The 20,425-nt window shown below is 43.6% G+C and overlaps 1 protein-coding gene across 2 annotated transcripts in view; it reads left to right on the forward strand.

The window, feature by feature from the left end:
* Nucleotides 1-19,485, forward strand: part of Afg3l2 (AFG3 like matrix AAA peptidase subunit 2) — a 33,865-nt gene extending 14,380 nt beyond the window's left edge. For both annotated transcript variants that reach the window (XM_027402702.2, XM_035440099.1), the window contains 8 exons: nucleotides 1,400-1,553; nucleotides 4,072-4,179; nucleotides 4,271-4,396; nucleotides 10,620-10,730; nucleotides 12,321-12,436; nucleotides 13,114-13,314; nucleotides 16,264-16,458; nucleotides 18,738-19,485. In XM_027402702.2, coding sequence (XP_027258503.1) covers nucleotides 1,400-1,553; nucleotides 4,072-4,179; nucleotides 4,271-4,396; nucleotides 10,620-10,730; nucleotides 12,321-12,436; nucleotides 13,114-13,314; nucleotides 16,264-16,458; nucleotides 18,738-18,974 — 1,248 coding nt within the window. In that variant the 3' untranslated portion in view covers nucleotides 18,975-19,485. The remainder of the gene's footprint in view (nucleotides 1-1,399; nucleotides 1,554-4,071; nucleotides 4,180-4,270; nucleotides 4,397-10,619; nucleotides 10,731-12,320; nucleotides 12,437-13,113; nucleotides 13,315-16,263; nucleotides 16,459-18,737) is intronic.
* The last annotated feature ends 940 nt before the right edge of the window (nucleotides 19,486-20,425 follow it).

Raw genomic sequence — 20,425 nt, forward strand, 5'->3', positions numbered from 1 at the left:
TTTTAAAAATATTTTCTTTGGGGCTTGAGAGATGGTTCAGTGGTTAAGAGCACTGGCTGCTCTTCCAGAGGACCTGAGTTCAATTCCCAGCAACCACATGGTGGCTCACAGCCATCTGATGTACTCTTCTGGCATGCAGCCTCTATATGAACCATATACATAAAGTAAATACATCTTTAAAAAATATATTAAAAACCCAATTTCTTCTCATTTTTATGTGTGTGTATATGCATGTGTAAGGTGGGAGAGAGAGGAAGGAGAGTGTGCTGGGGGAGAGGGAGAGACAAGGAGGGAGACTGTGTGTGTGAGTGGAAAGGGGAAAGGGCCGGGGAAAGGGAAACATGTGCAGTACCTGAGAGGTTAGAGGAGAGTACAGACCCCTAGATTGGAGTTGCCCTGTGGGTGCTGGGAACCAAACAGCCCCTTAGGAAGAGCAGCAGGTGCTTTTAGCCACCAAGTCATTTCTCTAACCCCCATCACAAAGAGTTTTAATTTTGATGCAAGTCTTTATCTAGTTTTTGCTTCTTGTGTTTTGGTATCATGTTTAAGACTCTATTCCAAATGAAAGTTGTGAACATTTATTCTTACTTTTTTTTTTAATAAAGTCTTATTTTTTGCCTTTATATTTAGGTTGTTCACTTTTTTTAGTTCATTTTTTATATGTGGCATGAGGTATAGGCCTAATCTCATTCTTATGCATATATATTGTATGTCCAACTTTCCCAACATCATTATTGAAAATACCATTTTCCCCACTGAATGGTTTTGACACTGTCAACCATAGATATATGGATTTGTTTCTAGACTTTCAATTCTCTTGTATTTTACTTATGTCTAAAAATGAAAAAAAAATGTTGTCAAAAGTGCAAGGTGGTATCACAGTATTTTCTAAATGTATAAGGAAATAGCTTTTAATCTGTGGGAAAATGGTGTGTTATCATTTGAAAGCAGGTATGCTGCTGGGGATCTCAGCATCGGTGAGTCTACAGTTAATGGAGCAGGTAGGCTCATAGGGTTTGCAGGACAGCTGAGTCCTAGAGTCAGATGATAGGATGATATGCACAAGGGGGAGTTGAAGATGAGAGGTGTGCGATGGAGCTAGACCTGTAGGTAGGAAAGCTGAGAAGGGAATAAAGCCTTGGTCAGTGAGATGTTTAGGATGTTCATGGTGATAATTCAGGTGGGTTAGTAGGATGGACAGAAACATTAGGATTTAATATTAGGTCTTTAGAGAAGGAGCAGGTTTTACTATGTAGCCCAAGCTGTCCTTCATTTGCAGTCCTCCTACCCCAACCTCCTGAGTGTGGCAAGTATAGGTATGTGCCACATGCCACTTTGAAGTTAGTCTTGCTAAACTAGTAGCATTGACTTGACAAGTAACTCACCTTCTTCTGTCAAGGTTCGAGACTTATTTGCCCTTGCTCGGAAGAATGCCCCTTGCATTCTCTTCATTGATGAGATTGATGCTGTGGGAAGGAAGAGGGGTCGAGGCAACTTCGGAGGGCAGAGTGAGCAGGAGAACACGCTCAACCAGCTGCTGGTGGAGATGGACGGTGAGCAGTCACCCATCTGTTGTCTTGATCTCTGAATGGGGATTGTTATTGTAACACCGACCTTAAAAAGTAAAAGAACATTCTCTGATGGCTTAGCAGAGTACCTGAGTCCAGACCCAGCACCCACATGGTGGCTCACAGCCATCTGTAACTCCAGTGTCAGGGATCCAATACCCTCTCCTGTTCTCACAGGCATGCACCTGATGCACATACATACATGCATCCAATGTTGTTTTATGCCAGTACTTTGCCTCGACATTGGTGATAAGACTATATTGACTAAGAAAATGGGTGAAATGACGGACAAAAGAGCTAATGTCTCTCATTCTGAATGTGGTTCTGAAACATTCCAAAAACCCCAGTGCAGTGAAGTGTGAATTTTGCAAATACAGGTGCTTTTTGACCTTTGTGGGTTTGCATTTAAGTTGAAAATATCCTAAGTCCAAAATACAATGAGTACCCCTGACCCACAGAAATTTCTACTGCACAGCACAATGCACTGTGGGGTGTGTTTCTTAAGGGTGGTGTGGCTGGCTGGGAGTTGAAGTTCACTGCTGCCACCCAGCCTAGATAGAGAGGATCAAGCCAAACAGTGCTGGTCCTGTGAAAGAGGCAGCTTCAAAATTTGAGATGCAGTTTTAATTGATTGTGCATCACTTACACCCCATTATTAACAAAAATCCAAGGTTAAGGGCCACCAATACTCCTAAACCTAGAAAGCTGCAGTCATTCCATGCTGGCCAGCTTTTTTGTCAGTTAAAGAGGCAGTTTCAGGGGCTGTTGCATCCTTCCTACTGGAGGTGTGTGGACACTTGCCTGTGTGTTCACACAAAGGGAAGGCACAGTGCCAGGCATCACACAGGCTTAGATGAGGAAGCCAAATGCAGTGTCAGAATGTGAAGGTAGAGACCGTGATCTGTTCTGTGACAGTCAGTTCACTCTTCCACATGTAATTAAATAATAAAAATAGCCAGTGGGTGGTGGTACACACCTTTAATCCCAGCATTCAGGTAGAGGCAGGAGGATCTCTGAGTTCGAGGCCAGCCTGGTCTTCAGAGCAAGTCCTGGACAGCCAGGGCTGTTACACAGAGAAACAAACCCTGGCTTTGAAAAAAAAGAATCTGGAAAAGAAGGAAAACTGCTGAGCATAGGGGTGTAGCACTTGGGAGCAGAGCTAAGAGACTCACCCCAAGTTTGGTCCACATAGTAAGTTCTAGGACAGTGTAGAATGCAGAGTAAGACTCTGTTCCTTAAAAAGAAAAAATAAATTAAAAATAAGAAAATTGATTCTTAAAACTGTGCTATGTAGAGAAAAGAGCTAGAGAGAGAAAGACTAGTGGATACTAGGTTACTTATAGAGGAGTCATTTCTAGTCTTCTGTAACACAGCAGGATAACCACTGTTGTGTAGGACAGAACTGGGGGAGGGTATATATATGGAATTTATTAGAACAGCTTACAGACTGTGGTCCAGCTAGTCCAGCAATGGCTGTCTGCCAATAAAAAGTCTTAAGAATCCAGTAGTTGTTCAGTCCATGAGGCCGGAATCTCAGCTGGTCTTCAGTATACACCAGAGTCCTGAAGAAGTAGGTTCTAATACCACTGAAGGGATGGAGTTGCCAGGGACCGGGAGGGCAAGCAGGCTGAGAGAAAGCTCCTTCTTCTGTGTCCTTTATATAAGCTGCCACCAGAGGGCGTGGCCCAGATTATAGGTGGATCTTCCCACCTCAAAAAAAAAAAAAAAAATCAGAATTACATTGAGTATTCATACTTCAAATGATTTAATTAAAGGGGAAAAAAAAATCCCTCACAGGGGTACCCAGCTCTTAGGTTTTAGTTAATTCTAGGAGTAGTCAAATTGACAATCAAGAATAGCCATCACAACAGCTGATAATAATTGTTTATTTTATTTTAGAATAGCTAACAGGGCATTTTCAGTGTTCCAGCTGCTAAGTATCTGAGTGATTGATGGATGTCCAGTTATCCTGATCTCATAAATAATCACACATTGTTTCTCATGCTGAAGAGTCATATTGTACCTCATTTATGCATACAAGTGTGTTTCAGATAAAATCAGTATATCTAAAATATGAATAAATACTGGCAAAAACTTTAATTTGTGATTATTATAACTAAGTACAAGGTGACTAGTGAGAAAAATAGTTTAAGTTTTTGGATTAAAAAGTGTTAGATAAGGATTTGGAGAGATGGCTCAGCAGTTCAGAGCACTGACTGCTCTTCCAGAGGATTTCACATGGCAGCTCACAATAATTTTTTAATTACAGTCCGAAGGGATCTGACACCCTCTTCTGGTCTCTACAGGTACTGTGCATATGTGGTGCACAGGCATACATGCAGGCAAAACACACATGAAGGTGATTTTTTTAAAAGTTCTAGATAATAATAGAAAACAATGTCTGATACAGATAGGGCTTTATGATGTCCATCTATGGCCAGCTAGTCTTGTTTTCTGTCCTGTTATTTAATTCTGACTCCACATTTTAATTACTACCTTTTAGGCTTCAACACAACCACCAATGTGGTCATCCTGGCAGGCACAAATCGGCCAGACATTCTGGACCCAGCCCTTTTGAGGCCAGGCCGCTTCGACAGGCAGATCTTTATTGGTGAGATGGTGTTCATTGGATTCAGCCTAAGTTTTGTGGTGGAGATGTGTCTCACTATGACCTTTTTCCCCTTTAAAAATAATTTCTAAAGGACCCCCAGACATAAAAGGACGAGCATCAATCTTCAAAGTTCACCTTCGGCCGTTGAAACTAGACAGTGCCTTGGAAAAGGAGAAATTGGCTAGAAAACTGGCATCCTTAACCCCAGGGTTTTCAGGTAAGTGGAAATTGCTGCTGGTTTTAAAGCAGTTTTCAATCACTGGCAAGTACCAGGGGCTAGTAGTTCCTCACACCTTTAGCCTTTGTCAGATGTTTTTACCTCTTAATTATGGGAAACTTCAGATACACACATAATTAGAGGATACAGTACACTGAACCTTGAGCACTTTACCAGCCTTGAGAACGAGCAGGTATTGATTAACATCTAGGCGCTCTGCATTTGGCCTCACCCTTTGCCTTCATCGTGAGTTATGAGCAGCTCCTGGCAGCACATCACTGTATCCATAAATCATAGGATTTACTCCCAAGTATTGTAACAGTTACTGGTAGAGATAGATAGCATGCTGCAGTGCTCACCAGTATTAAGTGTAAGTGAGGTGGGTTTTAATGTATTTACATAGTAGCCCAGTGATCTCTATAATTTAACTTTGAAACATTGTATCATCTTGAGAAGAGTCTGTGAGCATCTTCTTCCACCTCCAGGCCTGGACAACAGTAATCTACTTTCAGTCTTTATAGGTTTTCCTAGCTGGACATTTTTTTTCTTTTTTTAAATATATTTAACTTTATTTTTTATGTGCATTGGTACAAAGGTGACAGACCCCCTGGAACTGGAGTTATAGACAGTTGTGAGCTGTCATGTGGATGCTGGGAATTGAACCCGGGTCCTCTGGAAGAACAGCCAGTGCTCTTAACCTCTGAGCCATCTCTCCAGCCCCCCCTAGCTGGACATTTTATAATTGGATTATGCAATATGTTACCTGCTCATATTCACTTAGAATGCTTGTTCCCTCTGGGAACAGGTAGCAACTTCATTTGTTTTTCTGATTATTCGCTATCTGGTATATATGGGTATGCCATGTCTCACTTAACTTGGTCTTCATTTGATGACATTTGAGTGGTTTCTACTTTGTGATTGTTATGAATAACACATATGTATTCAACTACAGATTTTTGTGTGGATATATTCGTTTCTTTTAGAATTGCTTATGTGGGGGTGGAGAGATGGCTCAGAGGTTAAGAGCACTGGCTGCTCTGCCAGAGGTTCTGAGTTCAGTTCCCAGCAGCCACATGGTGGCTCACAACCATCTGTAATGAGATCTGGTGCCCTCTTCTGATCTGTAGGCAAATATGCAGGCAGAATACTGCATACATAATATAACTAAATAAATAAATCTTCAAAATAAAGGTTAAAGTAAAAAAAAATTGCTTAAGTGATGAGTTATGTGTTTGCCTTTCTGAGAAACTACTGGGTTATTTTCTAAAGTGACTGCATCGTGTTTTGTTGTTGTTAATTGTTTTTGTGTTTTGAGACAGGGTTTCTCTGTAGCTTTGGAGGCTGTCCTGGGACTTGGTCTATAGATCAGACTGGCCTCGAATTCACGGAGATCCGCCTGCTTCTGCCTCCCCAGTGCTGGGATTAAAGGCATGCACCACCGCTACCTGGCTCAGCTGCTTCATTTTAACTTCCCACCTTAGGCTATGAATATGTATGCCACTTTCTCCATATCCTTGCCAGCAACTGCTATTCTCTCTGGCTGTCTCTCTTTTGTCTCCTCCTACCTCTGGTTTTGAGACAAGATCTTGCTACAAAGCCTTGGCTGACCTGATTTTGTGGTGGTCCTCTTGCCTCAGGCCTCCCAATGTTAAGATTACATGTGTGAGCCACAGCAGTTAGTTTATCTGTTTTTTTTTTTTAATTTATTTATTCTTATTTTTATGTACATTGGTGTTCTGCCTGCATGTATGTCTGTGTGAGGGGTCAGATCTTGGAGTTACAGACAGTTGTGAGCTGCCATGTGGGTGCTGGGAATTGAACCCAGGTCCTCTGGAAGAGCAGTCAGTGCTCTTAACCGCTGAGCCATTTCTCCAGCCCCTGTTTTTTTATTGTAGTAATCCTAGAGGCATAAATTGGTGTCTCATTGAAGTTTTGGTTTGTTATTCAGAGCCATGAGGCACACATGGGGTGCATAGATGTACATGCAGGCAAAACACTCACACAAATAGAAATAAAAATTTAAAATTGCATTAAAATAAATGAATAAATCTTAAAAAAACAAAAGAAATCCATTTTCAGAATAGCTACACCAGCTAGTTTTTAGTTTTAGTTTGCTTGATAGATTGACTTTGATCCTTTAATTCATTCTGTTGGAATCTTTGCCAATGAAGTGTTTCTTGATGACAAAGTGTAGTTGGATCTTGTTTTTTACTCTAGTTAGCATGTGTGTATTTTAATGGTGATTTAAGCCATTTGTAGTTATTGTAAAATATTTACTAATTTTTTTCTGGTTTGTTGGATCATTTATTATTTATTGTGTTTGGATGCAATGAATTCCTTTCTAGCTTTTCTGTTCATCTCTTCTGATAATTATTTTTTCTGTGCTGTTATAATTGAGATGTTTGTCCTTCTTTGTGAATAGTATTTCTCTAAGTATCTTCTATGGTGCTAGCTTGGTCATCATAAACTATATTACTTTATGCTCATCTTGAAGTGTCTTTGGGGGGTGGTGAGACAGGATGTCTCTGTGAAACAGCCCTGGCTGTACTGGAGCTTGATTTGTAGACTAGGCTGGCCTTGAACTCACAGAGATCCACTTTTGTAGCAAGTCTTTCTTTGTCCCGCCAGCCAGCTCCCAAATCATAACATGAAGACTTATTTTATTTATTTATTTATTAGTTCCAGTTAGGGAACAAGCTTGTTTCACATGTAAGTCCCTTCTCTCTCTCCCTCCCCTCACCCCATCCCTCCTCCCCCCCCCAGCCCACTCCCCACTCCATCCACCCACCACTCCCCAGGCAGGGTAGGGCCCTCAATGGGGCTCTGCAAAGTCCACCAAATCTTCCTGTGCTGTCCTGGGCCCTTCCCCATGTGTCCAGGGCCAGAGTGTAACCCTTCACATGGGATGGGCTCTCAAAGTCCCTTCTTGCACCAGGGAAAAATACTAATCCACCACCAGAGGCTCCCTGGAGTGCAGAGGCCTCCTTATTGACATCCATGTTCAGGGGTCTGGATCAGTCTTGTACTGGCCTCCCCGACTCCCCGACAGCATCTGGGGTCGATGTGCTCTCCCTTGTTTAGGCCAACTGTTTCTGTGAGTTTCTTCAACCTGGTACAGACCCCTTCGCTCTTCATTCCTCCCTCTCTTCAACTAAATTCCCGATTTCAGCTCAGTGTATATCTGTGGATGTCTGTCTCTGCTTCCATCAGCCGCTGGATGAGGGCTCTAGTTCCTGGGTCGGTCGTCGGAAAGGGGAAGACTTATTATTAATTATGAAAGTTTGGCTGATAGCTTAGGCTTCTTTCTAACTAGCTCTTATTACTTAAATCAACCCATTTCTATTCATCTATGTGCTGCCCCGAGGCATGTTTACCTCATTTATGAACTGTCCATTTGCCTTTCTGCTTCCTCCATGTCTCCTCACATCTCCGCCCTTCTTTCCTGAGTTCTCTCTGCCCAGATAATCCTGCCTAACTATTGGCTGTTTAGCTTTTTATTAAACCAATCACAGTGACATTTCTTCACACAGTGTAAAGGAATATAATGCAACGTACCCTAGTGCTGGGGTGGGATTAAAGGCAGGTGCCACCACTGCCCAGCTGAAATGTCATTTTAGTCATTTTTAAAATATGCCATTGTTTGAAGTAGCAATCATGGTTTGCAGTTATTCATTTGTACTATGCTTTCTTGGCTTAATCCGTGATGTTACTTGGATGTGTTTGCTTTGGTGAGTGAGTTAGCTTTTTTCCCTTAAAGTTTTTAGTAATTTTTTTTTTTTTTTTTTTTTTTTTTTTTGGTTTTTCGAGACAGGGTTTCTTTGTGTAGCTGTGTAGCCTATCCTGGCACTCGCTCTGGAGATCAGGCTGGCCTCGAACTGACAGAGATCCGCCTACCTCTGCCTCCCGAGTGCTGGGATTAAAGGTGAGCCCCACCAACGCCCGACTAGTAATTTCTTTGTGCTGCGTTTTGACAACTTGGTTCTGCTATGTTGTGAAGAGATTCTTCTCTGGACATGTGTGTGTTTGGCGCTGTGATGTCAGGTATTTATTGGAGGGTCAGTGGCAGAAAGCAATGGTCCCAGGGGTTTATCTTTTGCGAACTGCAGGCTCAGAGCTCTGACTCCAGAGTTATCATCCTCAGTAAGTGTTGTCTTCTCCTGGCAGGAAGGGTGGGGCTGCCTTTTCTTGTGCACTCCTGCACTCCTTTTTTTTTGAGACAGAGTTTCTCTGTGTAGCCCTGGCTGTCCTGGAACTTGCTCTGTATACCAGGCTGGCCTCAAACTCACAGAGATCTTCCTTCCTCTACCTCCCAAGTGCTGGGATTAAAAGTGTGCGCCACCACTGCCTGACTCAATTTTAAACACTCGGTTCCTTCCACGATGGTACCTGACAACCTTACTTCAAGTCAGCCACTATCTCACCAAAACCTGCCACCAGAATAGATTCTTGTGAGGACCGTGCTTGTTCTGTGGGTGGCACTGCCCATCTTCTCACACCAGTGCTGCCCTCTGATGAGACTGCTGCTGCTTTTGCCCAATTGAGAACTACAAAACTGGAGCAAGCTCTGCTTGGCCTAAATGTCTCTCCATGTCACACTTCCATGCTCTGTGCTTTCCAGCCATCCTGTCATTACTATTCTGAATTTCTGAAGCTTTCTATCTTTTGAGTAAATTCCATTTTTTCTTACCTGATTCTTGTCCTTCAGTGGGTCACACAGGCAGTGTCTGTAGGTCATCTTACCCAGAAGTACTATACTGTTTAAAACTTATCGTATGTTATAGTTTACTTGTGTTAACACACACTTAAGCAGAAAGATGCACATAAAGCCATTGTATACCAAACAAACATTTGGCAAGCTTTACATTATTTAAACTTGTTAACCAAATGTACTAGATTTTTTAATACATGTTTATTATATGTTATATAAGCATGTTGTCTAACATGCCCATAAGTCATTTTCCCAGCAAAGATGGTGAAACTAAGGAAATTAATGTGCATTTAAAAATACTGTCATTGTGGGGAGGGTCTAGGCCCTGCTCCAAATGATATGACAGACTTTGAAGATCCCCCATGGAAGGCCTCATCCTCCCTGAGGAGCAGAAAGGGGATGGAATAGGAGGTCAGTGGGGGGCAGGGGAGGAGGGGAGGGAGAGGGAACTGAGATTGACATGTAAAAGAAGCTGGTTTCTAATTTTAAATTAAAAAAAGAAAAAGAATGCTGTCATTGGAGTCCCATGGCCAAACATTAGGCAGAGCTCAGGGAATCCTGTGGAAAAAGGGGAAGAAGGATCCTAAGAATCAAAGGGGTCAAGGACACCTTAACAAAACCCACAGAATCAGCTAACCTGGGCTCTTAGGGACTCACAGAGACTCAACTGATAGCCAGGGAGCCTGCACGGGTCTTTGTTCCTCATACTGGGTTGTCTTGTCCAGCTTTAATATGAGGGGAGGTGCTTTGATTTGCCATGTTGGGTTTATATACGTGGAAGGCCTGCCCTTCTCTGAAAAGAAACAGAGGAGGAGTGAATGGGAGAGAAGGGAGGGAGGGGAACTATGGTCAGGATGTAATATATGGGAGGAGAGTAAATTAAAAAAAAAAAAATACTGTCATTGGGCTCAGTAGTTGGCATTGGCTGCCCTTCCAGAAGACCCAGGTTCAATTCCCAGCACCTGCACAGCTAACAACAACCTGTAACTCCAGTTCCAGGTGATCAGGCATCCTCTTTTGGTCTTTGTTGGCACTGCATACACATGGTGTACAGACATACATGTAGGCAACACACTCATATACATAAATAAAGTAAAGATTTTAAAATGCTATCATAGGCTTGGGAGGCAGAGGCAGGCAGATCTCTGTTCGTGTGAGGCTAGCCTGGTCTTCAAAGAGAGTTCTAGGACTGTCTCCAAACCTACAGAGAAACCCTGTCTCAGGGAAAAAAAGAACAAGTGCTATCATAGTTTGCCATTACGTGAACCATATTGTCTATTAAGGTGAATCCTGATCTGCCGTTACCTATTTGCTACTAATTGTCTCAGCTCACAGGGCCAAGATTGTGTAGGCTTGTATTTAATACTAGAATAGCTTAGGACTCTGGTAAACACCTTGGATTATGTTTCCATTAAACTTCTTTTCAGTCTCCTGATGGTTAAGGTCTGTGTGGGTTCGGTCCTCCCTAGTGTATGACTGGTCAGTTTGAGCATGATTTTGTGTGTTCATTTGTAGGAGCTGATGTTGCCAATGTCTGCAATGAAGCTGCTTTGATTGCTGCAAGACACCTTTCAGATGCCATTAATGAGAAGCACTTTGAACAAGCAATTGAGCGAGTGATTGGAGGTAAGGCAGCTGAGTATAACTCAGGTCAAAAGTCTGGTGGTAGTCCATGTGTTAGCTGGTATGTGGCTGCAATTCCAGCATGTGGGACATGAAGGAGGAGGATCTCAGTTGTGAGCCCACTCTAGGGTAAATGGTGAGACCATGTCTCTGTTTTTAAAAGTTCGTCAAAGAAAATTTCAGCCCTTGATTTCTGTTTTGTCAAGATCTACAAAGAAAGTATATCCATGTAGCAGTGGGGCTTGTCATGCCATCTCCAGGCTTACCTTGTGCTTTTTTTGTGTCTGAACACTCCCCTCTCTGAGGTAGAAAGGAGCTTGCCTATTGGCAGTGCTGCCTCCATGAACAAAGCCTCGTGCTTTGTAGTAGTGGCATACTGAGAAAGGGCAGAATTGCTATGATGAACTGTGGGAAGATGGTTTGTATTTTCAGATAAGCAAGAAGGTTAGGGGTTATAGCTTAATGTTGGAGTACCTGCTTAGCATACACAGGCTCCAAGGTCCATCTCCAGCACCACAAAAAGAAAAAGAAAGAAATGCTGTGGAACAATGGATGTATTAACTCATCCTTAGTAACTGTTGACCCTCATAGCTTTGTGTAATGTGTTTGTCTCATAGCTTTATGTCATTGAGAGCATAGTGCCCCTCCCCCACATGAATTACCTTGAACAAAGCAGAACACTTGAAAGATGGTGTGATGGTTTGCCTGCCACAGAATATGCACCATCAGGGTTTACAATTATAGATCATGATATAAAATGAGGCTTGGAGGCAACCTCTCTGCAGGCTGGGAAAAAGCTGAAATTACAGAGCTTTGAGCTTTGTGGTTGGCATGGAACTCTTTTTTTTTTTTTTTTTTTTCTTTTAAAGACAGGGTTTCTGTGTCTGGCTTTGGTTGTCCTGGCTTTGGCTGATCACTCTGTAGATCAGGCTCACCTTGAACTCACAGAGAATCAATCACCTGCCTCTGCCTCCTGAGTACTGGAATTAAAGGCATGCACCACTATCGCCTGGAGGCATTGAACTCTTTAACACAGGGTCTTTGGGATTGTGTGTCTGGGAGTCACCTTCCTAGAGTGTTTCTTGACAAATTCCTTGATCCCTTAAATTGTCTGGCCTGTGACAGCTTTCCAGTTCTGAGTAGGAAGTTCAGGTCTTTGACTAGGGTGATACTTTCCTGTCATCTGCCTCCCACTGGCAACAAACAAGCATCCTTGTTGTCCCAGGACTTGATGGTTCTGAATAACAAAACCAAGCAGAGGACCCCTCCAGACTTCTCTATGAGTTTCATGTTTCATATGTTCTAAATGCTGAATTACATTTACATTTCTGTTGATTTCCCCCCAAAAAGGTATGTGGTTTAAAACAGTGGGAGGTTAGGGTAAAAGAGATCCTGGGACAGAGATGAGAAATACACATTTTTATTGTGGTTGGATATATTTCAGACTTGGCCCTTTATTTGGATTTCGGTTAGGAAGTTTAGGCAGGTCACTTGTTAAATTACATCTTAGGTAATGAGTTGTATAGCATTGTATTGCTATTTTTTAATGTCATTGTCACTAAAACAGTGGTTTGGGGTTTTTGTTATCATTAGGCTTGGAGAAAAAAACCCAAGTTCTACAGCCTGAGGAGAAGAAGACAGTAGCTTACCATGAAGCAGGCCATGCAGTCGCCGGCTGGTATCTGGAGCATGCAGACCCACTCTTAAAGGTGCCAAAGAGAGTATTGCAATAGGCAAGCTAGCTTAGTATGTGTGCAGTGACTGAAAAGGAGTTATATTCACTCAAGAGACAGCAGATCCAGTGTACCTTTGGAGGGATGTAGCAGAAACTAGTGATGGCTGAAGGAAATGTTTACACACACCCTCCTACAGATACAGCACAAATCTTGACAGAAAACTTCTGTTTGCCATCCTGGAGATTGAACCTAGGACCTCATACATGCTGGATAAGTCCTCTACCACTGAGCTATACCCCTAGCCCCTTTTTATTTTTTAAGTATGTGTGATGTAGATGTGTGCAGGTCTGGGAACACATATACCTGCTTACATATGTGACAGTCCTCTGCAGAACCTATTGCCTTATACATGATAGGCGAACACTCCTCTGAAGCACAAGAGGCTATGCCAGAGTTGAGTCAGCTCTGTGGTCTGCCAGAGGAGACCACAGCCAGCAGTCCTCAGGACTCCTTTATGTAAGGGCAGAGATGCTTTTGGGAGCTTGAGGTGAGGGAGTTTCCCTCCTGGTCCTTGCTAGATCTCATGGCATTGGAACTGGTATGCAGCCCAGCATGGTGCTTCCTTTTATCAGCAAGTTTCCATGTAGACAGTCCTTGATCAGGGCTGCATTGGGAGTGGGACCTTGACCACTATGCTTCTTACTCACCAGGTGTCCATCATCCCTCGTGGTAAGGGGCTGGGCTATGCTCAGTACTTGCCAAAGGAGCAGTATCTGTACACAAAGGAGCAGCTGCTGGACAGGATGTGCATGACCCTGGGTGGCCGAGTCTCTGAAGAAATCTTCTTTGGAAGAATCACAACTGGTGCCCAGGATGACTTGAGGAAGGTTACCCAGAGTGCCTATGCCCAGGTGAGTCTGTGGACTGGGCTTCTGTCTCATTTTCTTATTAGCCTAGAAAATCAGTCTTTGTGAATGACTGAGATGACACAGATGTTTCACTGGTTTAGATTTTTACAGCAAGGAGTCTTTCTTAAATCCACTGTAGAGACTGGAGAGAAGACTCGGTTGTTAAGAGTGCATACTGTTCTTGAAGAGGACCCAAGTTCTCTTCCCAGAACTCACGTTGGATGTCTACAACTTCCTGTAACTCTGACACCTCTGGCTTCTAAGGCACCTAGACTCATGTACAGACACACAGATAATTTTAAAAACCAAAACCTTTTAAAAAATCCACTTTAAAAACTTGCTGGGAGGTAGTAGCACCCTTTAATTTCAGCACTTGGGAGACAGGGTCAGACAGATCTCTTGAGTTTGAGGCCAGCCTGATCTACAGAGCGAGTTTCAGTACAGCCAGGACTATACAGAGAAACCCTATCTCAAAAAAAGCCAAACAACTAACAAAAAATAACTTACAGAATAAAAAGTGTATTGCAGTTTTTAGAGTTTTTCCTAAGAATTCTGTATGTAATGTTTATAGATAGAGTTTAAAGTTTAATTTTCTTTTTTTAAAAAATACATTATTTAACTTTATTTTGTGTGCATTGGTGTAAGGATACCAGATCCCATGGAACTGGAGTTACAGATAGGTGTGGGCTACCATGTGGGTCTGGGAATTGGACCCAGGTCCCCTGGAAGAGCAGCCACTGCTCTTCACCACTGAGCCATCTCTCCAGCCCCCTAAAGTTTAATTTTCAAAGTTTTTTTTTTTTTTTTGGGTTTTTTGAGACAGGGTTTCTCTGTGGCTTTGGAGGCTGTCCTGGAACTAGCTCTTGTAGACCAGGCTGGTCTCAAACTCACAGAGATCTGCCTGCTTCTACCTCCCAAGTGCTGGGATTAAAGGTGTGCGCCACCACCGCCCGTTTTTCCTTTTTTATTTTTTTTTTTAAGTTTTTATTTTTTAAAGAAGGGGTCTCTTGTTATCCTCAGCTATACTCCCAAGTCTTGGGGTTTCAGTATATACTACCGTACTTGCTCCTTTGGCAAGTACTAAGCCTAGCCTAGCCTCTTGTCATGAGGGATGCTGGACACCTGGTCCCACACTCTGTCCCTGGCCACCCCCCTAGGAGCAGCCCTCTCCTGACCTGTAACTGTGTTGGTGGTGGTGGTGTTTTTTTTTTTTTTTTTCTTCAGCTTTTACTGCTGGTTTCTGAAGCCCCAGCAGTAGGGTCTTTTCTCTGGGCCTCTGTGTGAACTGCTGTCCATTGAAGCAATTTTTTGCTCCGTGTCTTGCTTTGAAAGTGATAGTTCCTAACTAGTTATTTTTAATGTTACATTTTTTTCCTTACAGCATTATTGCTTATTATTGCTCTTGTTTTTAGTTTAATCCTTTTTTGTTGTTGTTGTTTAATCTTTGGGGGGGGGGGGGTTCGAGACAGGGTTTCTCTGTGGCTTTGGAGGCTGTCCTGGAAATAGCTCTTGTAGACCAGGCTGGTCTCGAACTCACAGAGATCCGCCTGCCTCTGTCTCCCGAGTGCTGGGATTAAAGGTGTGAGCCACCACTGCCTGGCCTTTGTTTAATCTTTTTAAAAAGTGTTTTTCCTGTGGAGTGTAGTTTGGTTTTTTTTTTTTTTTTTCCTGCCCTCTGGCACCTGGGAGTCCTTCTGTGTCTGGTTCTTGGAGTCCTTTCCACTTCCTCCTGCTTGCTTCATTTCTGTGGGTCACAGTTTCCTCTGTGATGCAGACTTGTGTTTCCATCCTGCTTTTCTTCTCTGGAGGCATTATTCTGCATCTTCTTTTCTCACAGTAACTTCAAAGGGCGTCCACCTCTTGTCCATGTTTATCTTTCTGATCTCAGGAGTAGGGAGGGCTAGGATTCGGTGAGGTGAGGGAACCTGTGCTTAAGATTCTTTTATTTTTATTTTATGTATATGGGTGTTTTCCCTGCATGTATGTCTGTGCGCCATGTACATGCCTGGTACCTGCAGAGGTCAGAAGAGGGCCTCAGATCCCTGGGAACTGAGTTACAGATAGTAGAGAGTCTCCATATGGGTGCTGGAAACTGAGCCCGGGTCCTCTGGAAGAGCATGCAGTGCCCTTAACCACTCTCGAGCCTTGGTCCTTCTCTTCAAGTCAGTTTGGATTTTACTTCCAAAAGTTTCTCACTCAAGAAGCAGTGCTATAAAGTTTGGGAGCCTCATAAGAATCACAGTGCATCTGCCACTTCACATTGTCCCTTGACTCCATGGACAGTTTGTGGAAAAATGCAGATGTCATCATGTGTTACATGATCTCAGGTTTAGACTGTCTTTTCACAGGAGAACTCGTTGGCAGTTTGATCTTACCAAGAGCTTTTTGGTGTTTCAAGATAGGGTTTCTCTTTGTTGCTCTGGCTGTCCTGGGACTTGCTTTGTAGACCAGGCTGGCCTCGAATTCAGAGATCCGCCTGCCTCTGCCTCCTGAGTGCTGGAATTAAAAGTGTGGGCCATCATGACCAGCAATATCAAGTGATTCTTGCTTTTTCACATCCTTCCATAGGTGGAATAGCCTGCAGGCTTCAGAGCTGCTGTAGTTTACCTACTGTTTGTCCACTCATTTTGTTCTGATGGTGCTCCCGTATAAGTTTAAATCATACTGCTGCTCTTGGCCACCATTACAAAGTATCTTTGTTCACTTCGATAGCCATTGCCCTCTGTAAGTCTTTGAGGGTAAAGGTTCTCACCAGTTGTTGATGGCACATGACTTTAATCCCAGCACTTGGGAGGCGGAGGCAGGTGGGTCTATGTGAATTTGAGGCCAGCCTGGTCTATAAAGTGAGTTCCAGGACAGGCTCCAAAGAAACACAGAGAAACTCTATCTCAGGGGAAAAAAAGAAAGGTAAAGGTTCTCTTATCTAACCTTCTAGTCATGGATCTTTTCCAGATTGTTCAGTTCGGCATGAACGAGAAGGTGGGGCAGATCTCGTTTGACCTCCCACGCCAGGGGGACATGGTATTAGAGAAGCCTTACAGTGAAGCCACTGCGAGGATGATAGATGATGAAGTGAGAATACTTATTAATGATGCCTATAAAAGAACTGTGGCTCTTCTCACAGAGAAGAAGGCTGACGTGGAGAAGGTAGGTGCCAGCGTGTGGATGATTCTCCCCACAAGTGCTTTGGTTGGTTGTGTGTGTGTGTCCACATGCACATGCTCACGCTCACAAGTGTGTGCATGCACACAAATGTCAATCAAATGATAATTCTGTGGAGTTGGTTCTCTCCTTCCACCTCTTTGTGGGCTCCAGGGATTAAATTCAGACCATCAGTCTTGCTCAGCAAGTGCCTTTACTTGCTGAGCCTTCTTGCCAGCCTCGTTGGTTTTTGAGACAGGATTTTGCTATGTAACCCCAGCTGGTCTGGAACTCACTGTGTAGAACAGGTTGGTACCAATCTTGCTGTGATTCCCCTGCCTCTGCCTCCTGAGTCCTGGAATTACAGGGGTAAGCCACTATGTCTGGCTTTCTGCAGATGATTTAGTTGGTGTCTAGACTCAGGAATCCCTTCCTCCCAACTACCTTCTATGCTTCTTCCCTCTGGAGCTAAGTGTCTTCCCTGTGCCTGGGGAAGAGAAGCAGCACTGTTCTGGTTCTTGTGTTAGGTGAGGAAAGTCTGAACAAGCAAAGGAAAATGTTACGGCCAGCCTCATTCCATGCGAATTTGCCAGAATTCCCATGAGAGGAGTAGTTAAAATAAGCCACCAAAATGGAGCTTACTAGCTCTGTGCTGGCAGAGAGGTTGCAGACATCATGGGGGGAGGAGAGGGAGGGAGAGGTTGCACTATCTCACCCCTGCCCAGACTATGTGTACTCAATGTGTACCAAAGAAATGTTTGGTGGAAGGAAAATGTGCTGAGCCAGGGTAAGGAGCCTGATACACAAAGTACTTTCTGACCCAGCAGAGAAAAGGAAGCGATGAGGATTGTTGAGCCTTTCAGGGGACCAGTGTACTGAGAGGAGAGGGCTTGAAGACTTTGCTCAGGGGCTCAGTTTGCCACCCTGTGGAGTAAGGACTTGGGCATGTTGTCTGGAGCCCTTCTTCAGGATAAGGGGAACTAATACACACAGTACCAGCTAAGCCTGCAACCTCCTGAGGTTCCTGGTGTCATTATCCCCACTTTACAGTGAAGAAACAATGCAGAGAGGTCATATAATAGCTTAAGGTCAAAGGTTGTGAGTGACAGAGGCAGTGTTCTGACCCAGCTGCAGCCTTTGCAAGTCACCTCTCCACTTGGCTGTGTACTGGATAGCTGTGCATAGTTACCAAGCACTTGGGATGTGACTAGTGCTGTGTGAGGGAAAGTGTCCGGTTTGTATGAGCAGATGTCCATGGTAGTAAGAACTATTATGATTTCAGTGCTTAGCAGGGCGTTGGTGGCGCACACCTTTAATTCCGGCACTCGGGAGGCAGAGACAAGCGGATCTCTGAGTTCGAGGCCAGCCTAGTCTACAAGAACTAGTTCCAGGACAGCCTCCAAAGCCACAGAGGAACCCTGTCTCGAAAAAACCAAAAAAAAAAAAAAAGATTTCAGTGCTTACCCATGACTACACTATGTACTTGCATCAGAGGTGCCTTAGAGGGATTCCTAAAGCTTTCATTTCTCCTAAGTCCATTCAGAATTAGTTGTGAGAAATACACTGTTTTGCTTGTATAAAGGTTTCAAATGAGGTGACGGCCTCCTTAACAGCAGGCATAGCCTGGGCTGCACATTTGTGCGTCATTTACTTTCAGAGAAGGACGCACATTTCCTTTATTACAATGACATAATCCTTAATCATGTGGATGTACCAAATTGTGTTTGCCTGTTTGCTTATGAAAGACATTTGTGACATCCGTATATTGCACACCTTACTCTAAAAAATCATATGCTCTCATTTATGAGACATTCTGTTGTCTTAGGTTCTTAAATTTTTTTTTTTTGGGGGGGGAGTCTCAAGACAGGGTTTCTCTGTATAGATTTGGCTGTCCTAGAACTAGCTCTGTAGACCAGGCTGGCCTTGAACTCAGAGATCTGCCTGCCTCTGCCTCCTAAGTGCTGGGATTAAAGGCGTGAGCCACCACCCACTGGCCTATGTTTTATTTTTTAATATTAAAGTCTTTTAATGTGTATGAGTGTGTCTGGTGTATGAGTGTGTCTGGTGTTCTCAAAGACCTGAGAGGGAATTAGACCCCTGGAACTAGAGTGACAAGATGGTAGTGGGCTGGAACCGAACCTACGTCATCAGCCAGAGCAGCAAGTGCACTCAATCATCTTCCAAGCCCTTAGGTTTTCATTAGAATGAAGTCAGCTGTAGGTAAAAATTTTAACTTTGAGTGAATTTCACTAAATAACTTTTAATGAAAATTGCTTGTATTTCAGGTTGCTCTATTACTATTAGAAAAGGAAGTATTAGATAAGAATGATATGGTTGAACTTCTGGGCCCCAGACCATTTACAGAAAAATCCACATATGAAGAATTTGTGGAAGGCACTGGCAGCTTGGATGAGGACACTTCGCTTCCTGAGGGCCTGCAGGATTGGAACAAGGAGCGGGAGAAAGAGAAGCAGAAAGAGAAAGAGAAAGACGAGCCCCTGAATGAGAAGGCTGTCAGCTAGGCCCAGGGCTGGAAGCCGCTTTACCTAGTCCTCTGGGCTTCAGTTTGCAGTTTCAGCAGCAGCCTTCAGAACAGCAGCCCTGGTGCAAAGCCGGCTGCTGACTCAGCTGGCTGTAGGAGTGCCAGCAACTGCCCAGGGCTCTGAAGGGGACTCTCCTGCCCCTCAGCCTTGGCCTCAGGAGCAGTGGCTGGAACAGGGGAGAGAGCACCACCTGCCAAAGCTGTCTTGTGGAATCTATTACATGGTAGAAGAATGTTTCCCCATCACCCACTCTCCATTCCTCCTCCTCTGATATCTCTACAGGAGTGCTGTGTGAAATTCAGCTGGAGTCCCGATAAGAATATTTTGATTCAAGCAAATATTTTAAAATTTGAATTCAGATCACTTATTGCTGTTTTAATGGAATGGTTTTCTATAGAGAACTGTAACATATTTAAAAACATGAATGTATTGTGTAAATATGGGTTCTTTACATCAGAAATAAAAGGTGGACATTGTACTTTTTCCTGAACATGTGAAGGGTCACTGTGCTGTGCTTATGTTTAGAAAACAATGTCAAGAAATTAAGTGGTCTTCGTTTTTGAAGATAAATTCTTCAAATCTTACCTGGTTGGTCTGGTCAGCTCCCACAGAAAGCTGCAGCCCTCCAGATTTATGTCCGGACTGGTGCTGTTGGATCCAAGAGTCAGTCGTTGGGAGCACTATGATAACTACATTAACTAGGTTTTCCCTGAGCTGGTCATGACAGGCGTACATTGTGCCACCTGGGCTTGACTGCCCTGAACCTGGAGTTCATAGAGTGGCCAGTTCTTAGCTTACCCATAGTAACTTGAGTTTAAGTGGGTAAAGTGGCAACATTCAGCCCTTAAGCTGCCATGCCTGCACAAGCTAAATGCCTGGGTTTCTCCTGCCCTCCTCACCGGCTCACAAGAATAATAGAGGCGCCACTGTCCTGGCAAGCCTGAGAGACCCTGGGGCAGGAGAGTGGTGTCTCCCTGTTGGGGAAACAACGAAGTTGCCCATATGGGGGTGTCAGTGGTACCCACCTCACCTGCACAGGAATGGGTATGGCAAGGCTTAGCCTTGTGCTACCAGTTGAAGCCTGACCCACAGCAGGCCCTTCTCCAAACAGTTCACAAAATTGGTTTCTGAAAAATGAGAACTACATTGCTTTGATGAAGCTCAAGACACTAAAGAACAGGTTTAGCATTTTATTATGAATGGATTGTCACAAAGTTCCATATTGTATATTCAATTAAGGCAACAATGCGGTGCTTTAGATTTTATCACCAAGGATGAAACACAAATCTTTATTCTAACTTCCCTGCTAACTCTGATGGCTGGGCACTTAACGGAAGGTGGTCTCTGTCTTCAGCCTTTTACAGCCCCCTAACTTTGCTTTCAGTGTTCCTGTATGAAATCACCCTGGTCTGGTAGGACTGTCAATTGTC

Source organism: Cricetulus griseus, chromosome 2, assembly GCF_003668045.3.
Source record: "Cricetulus griseus strain 17A/GY chromosome 2, alternate assembly CriGri-PICRH-1.0, whole genome shotgun sequence".
NCBI classification, from domain to species: domain Eukaryota; kingdom Metazoa; phylum Chordata; class Mammalia; order Rodentia; family Cricetidae; genus Cricetulus; species Cricetulus griseus.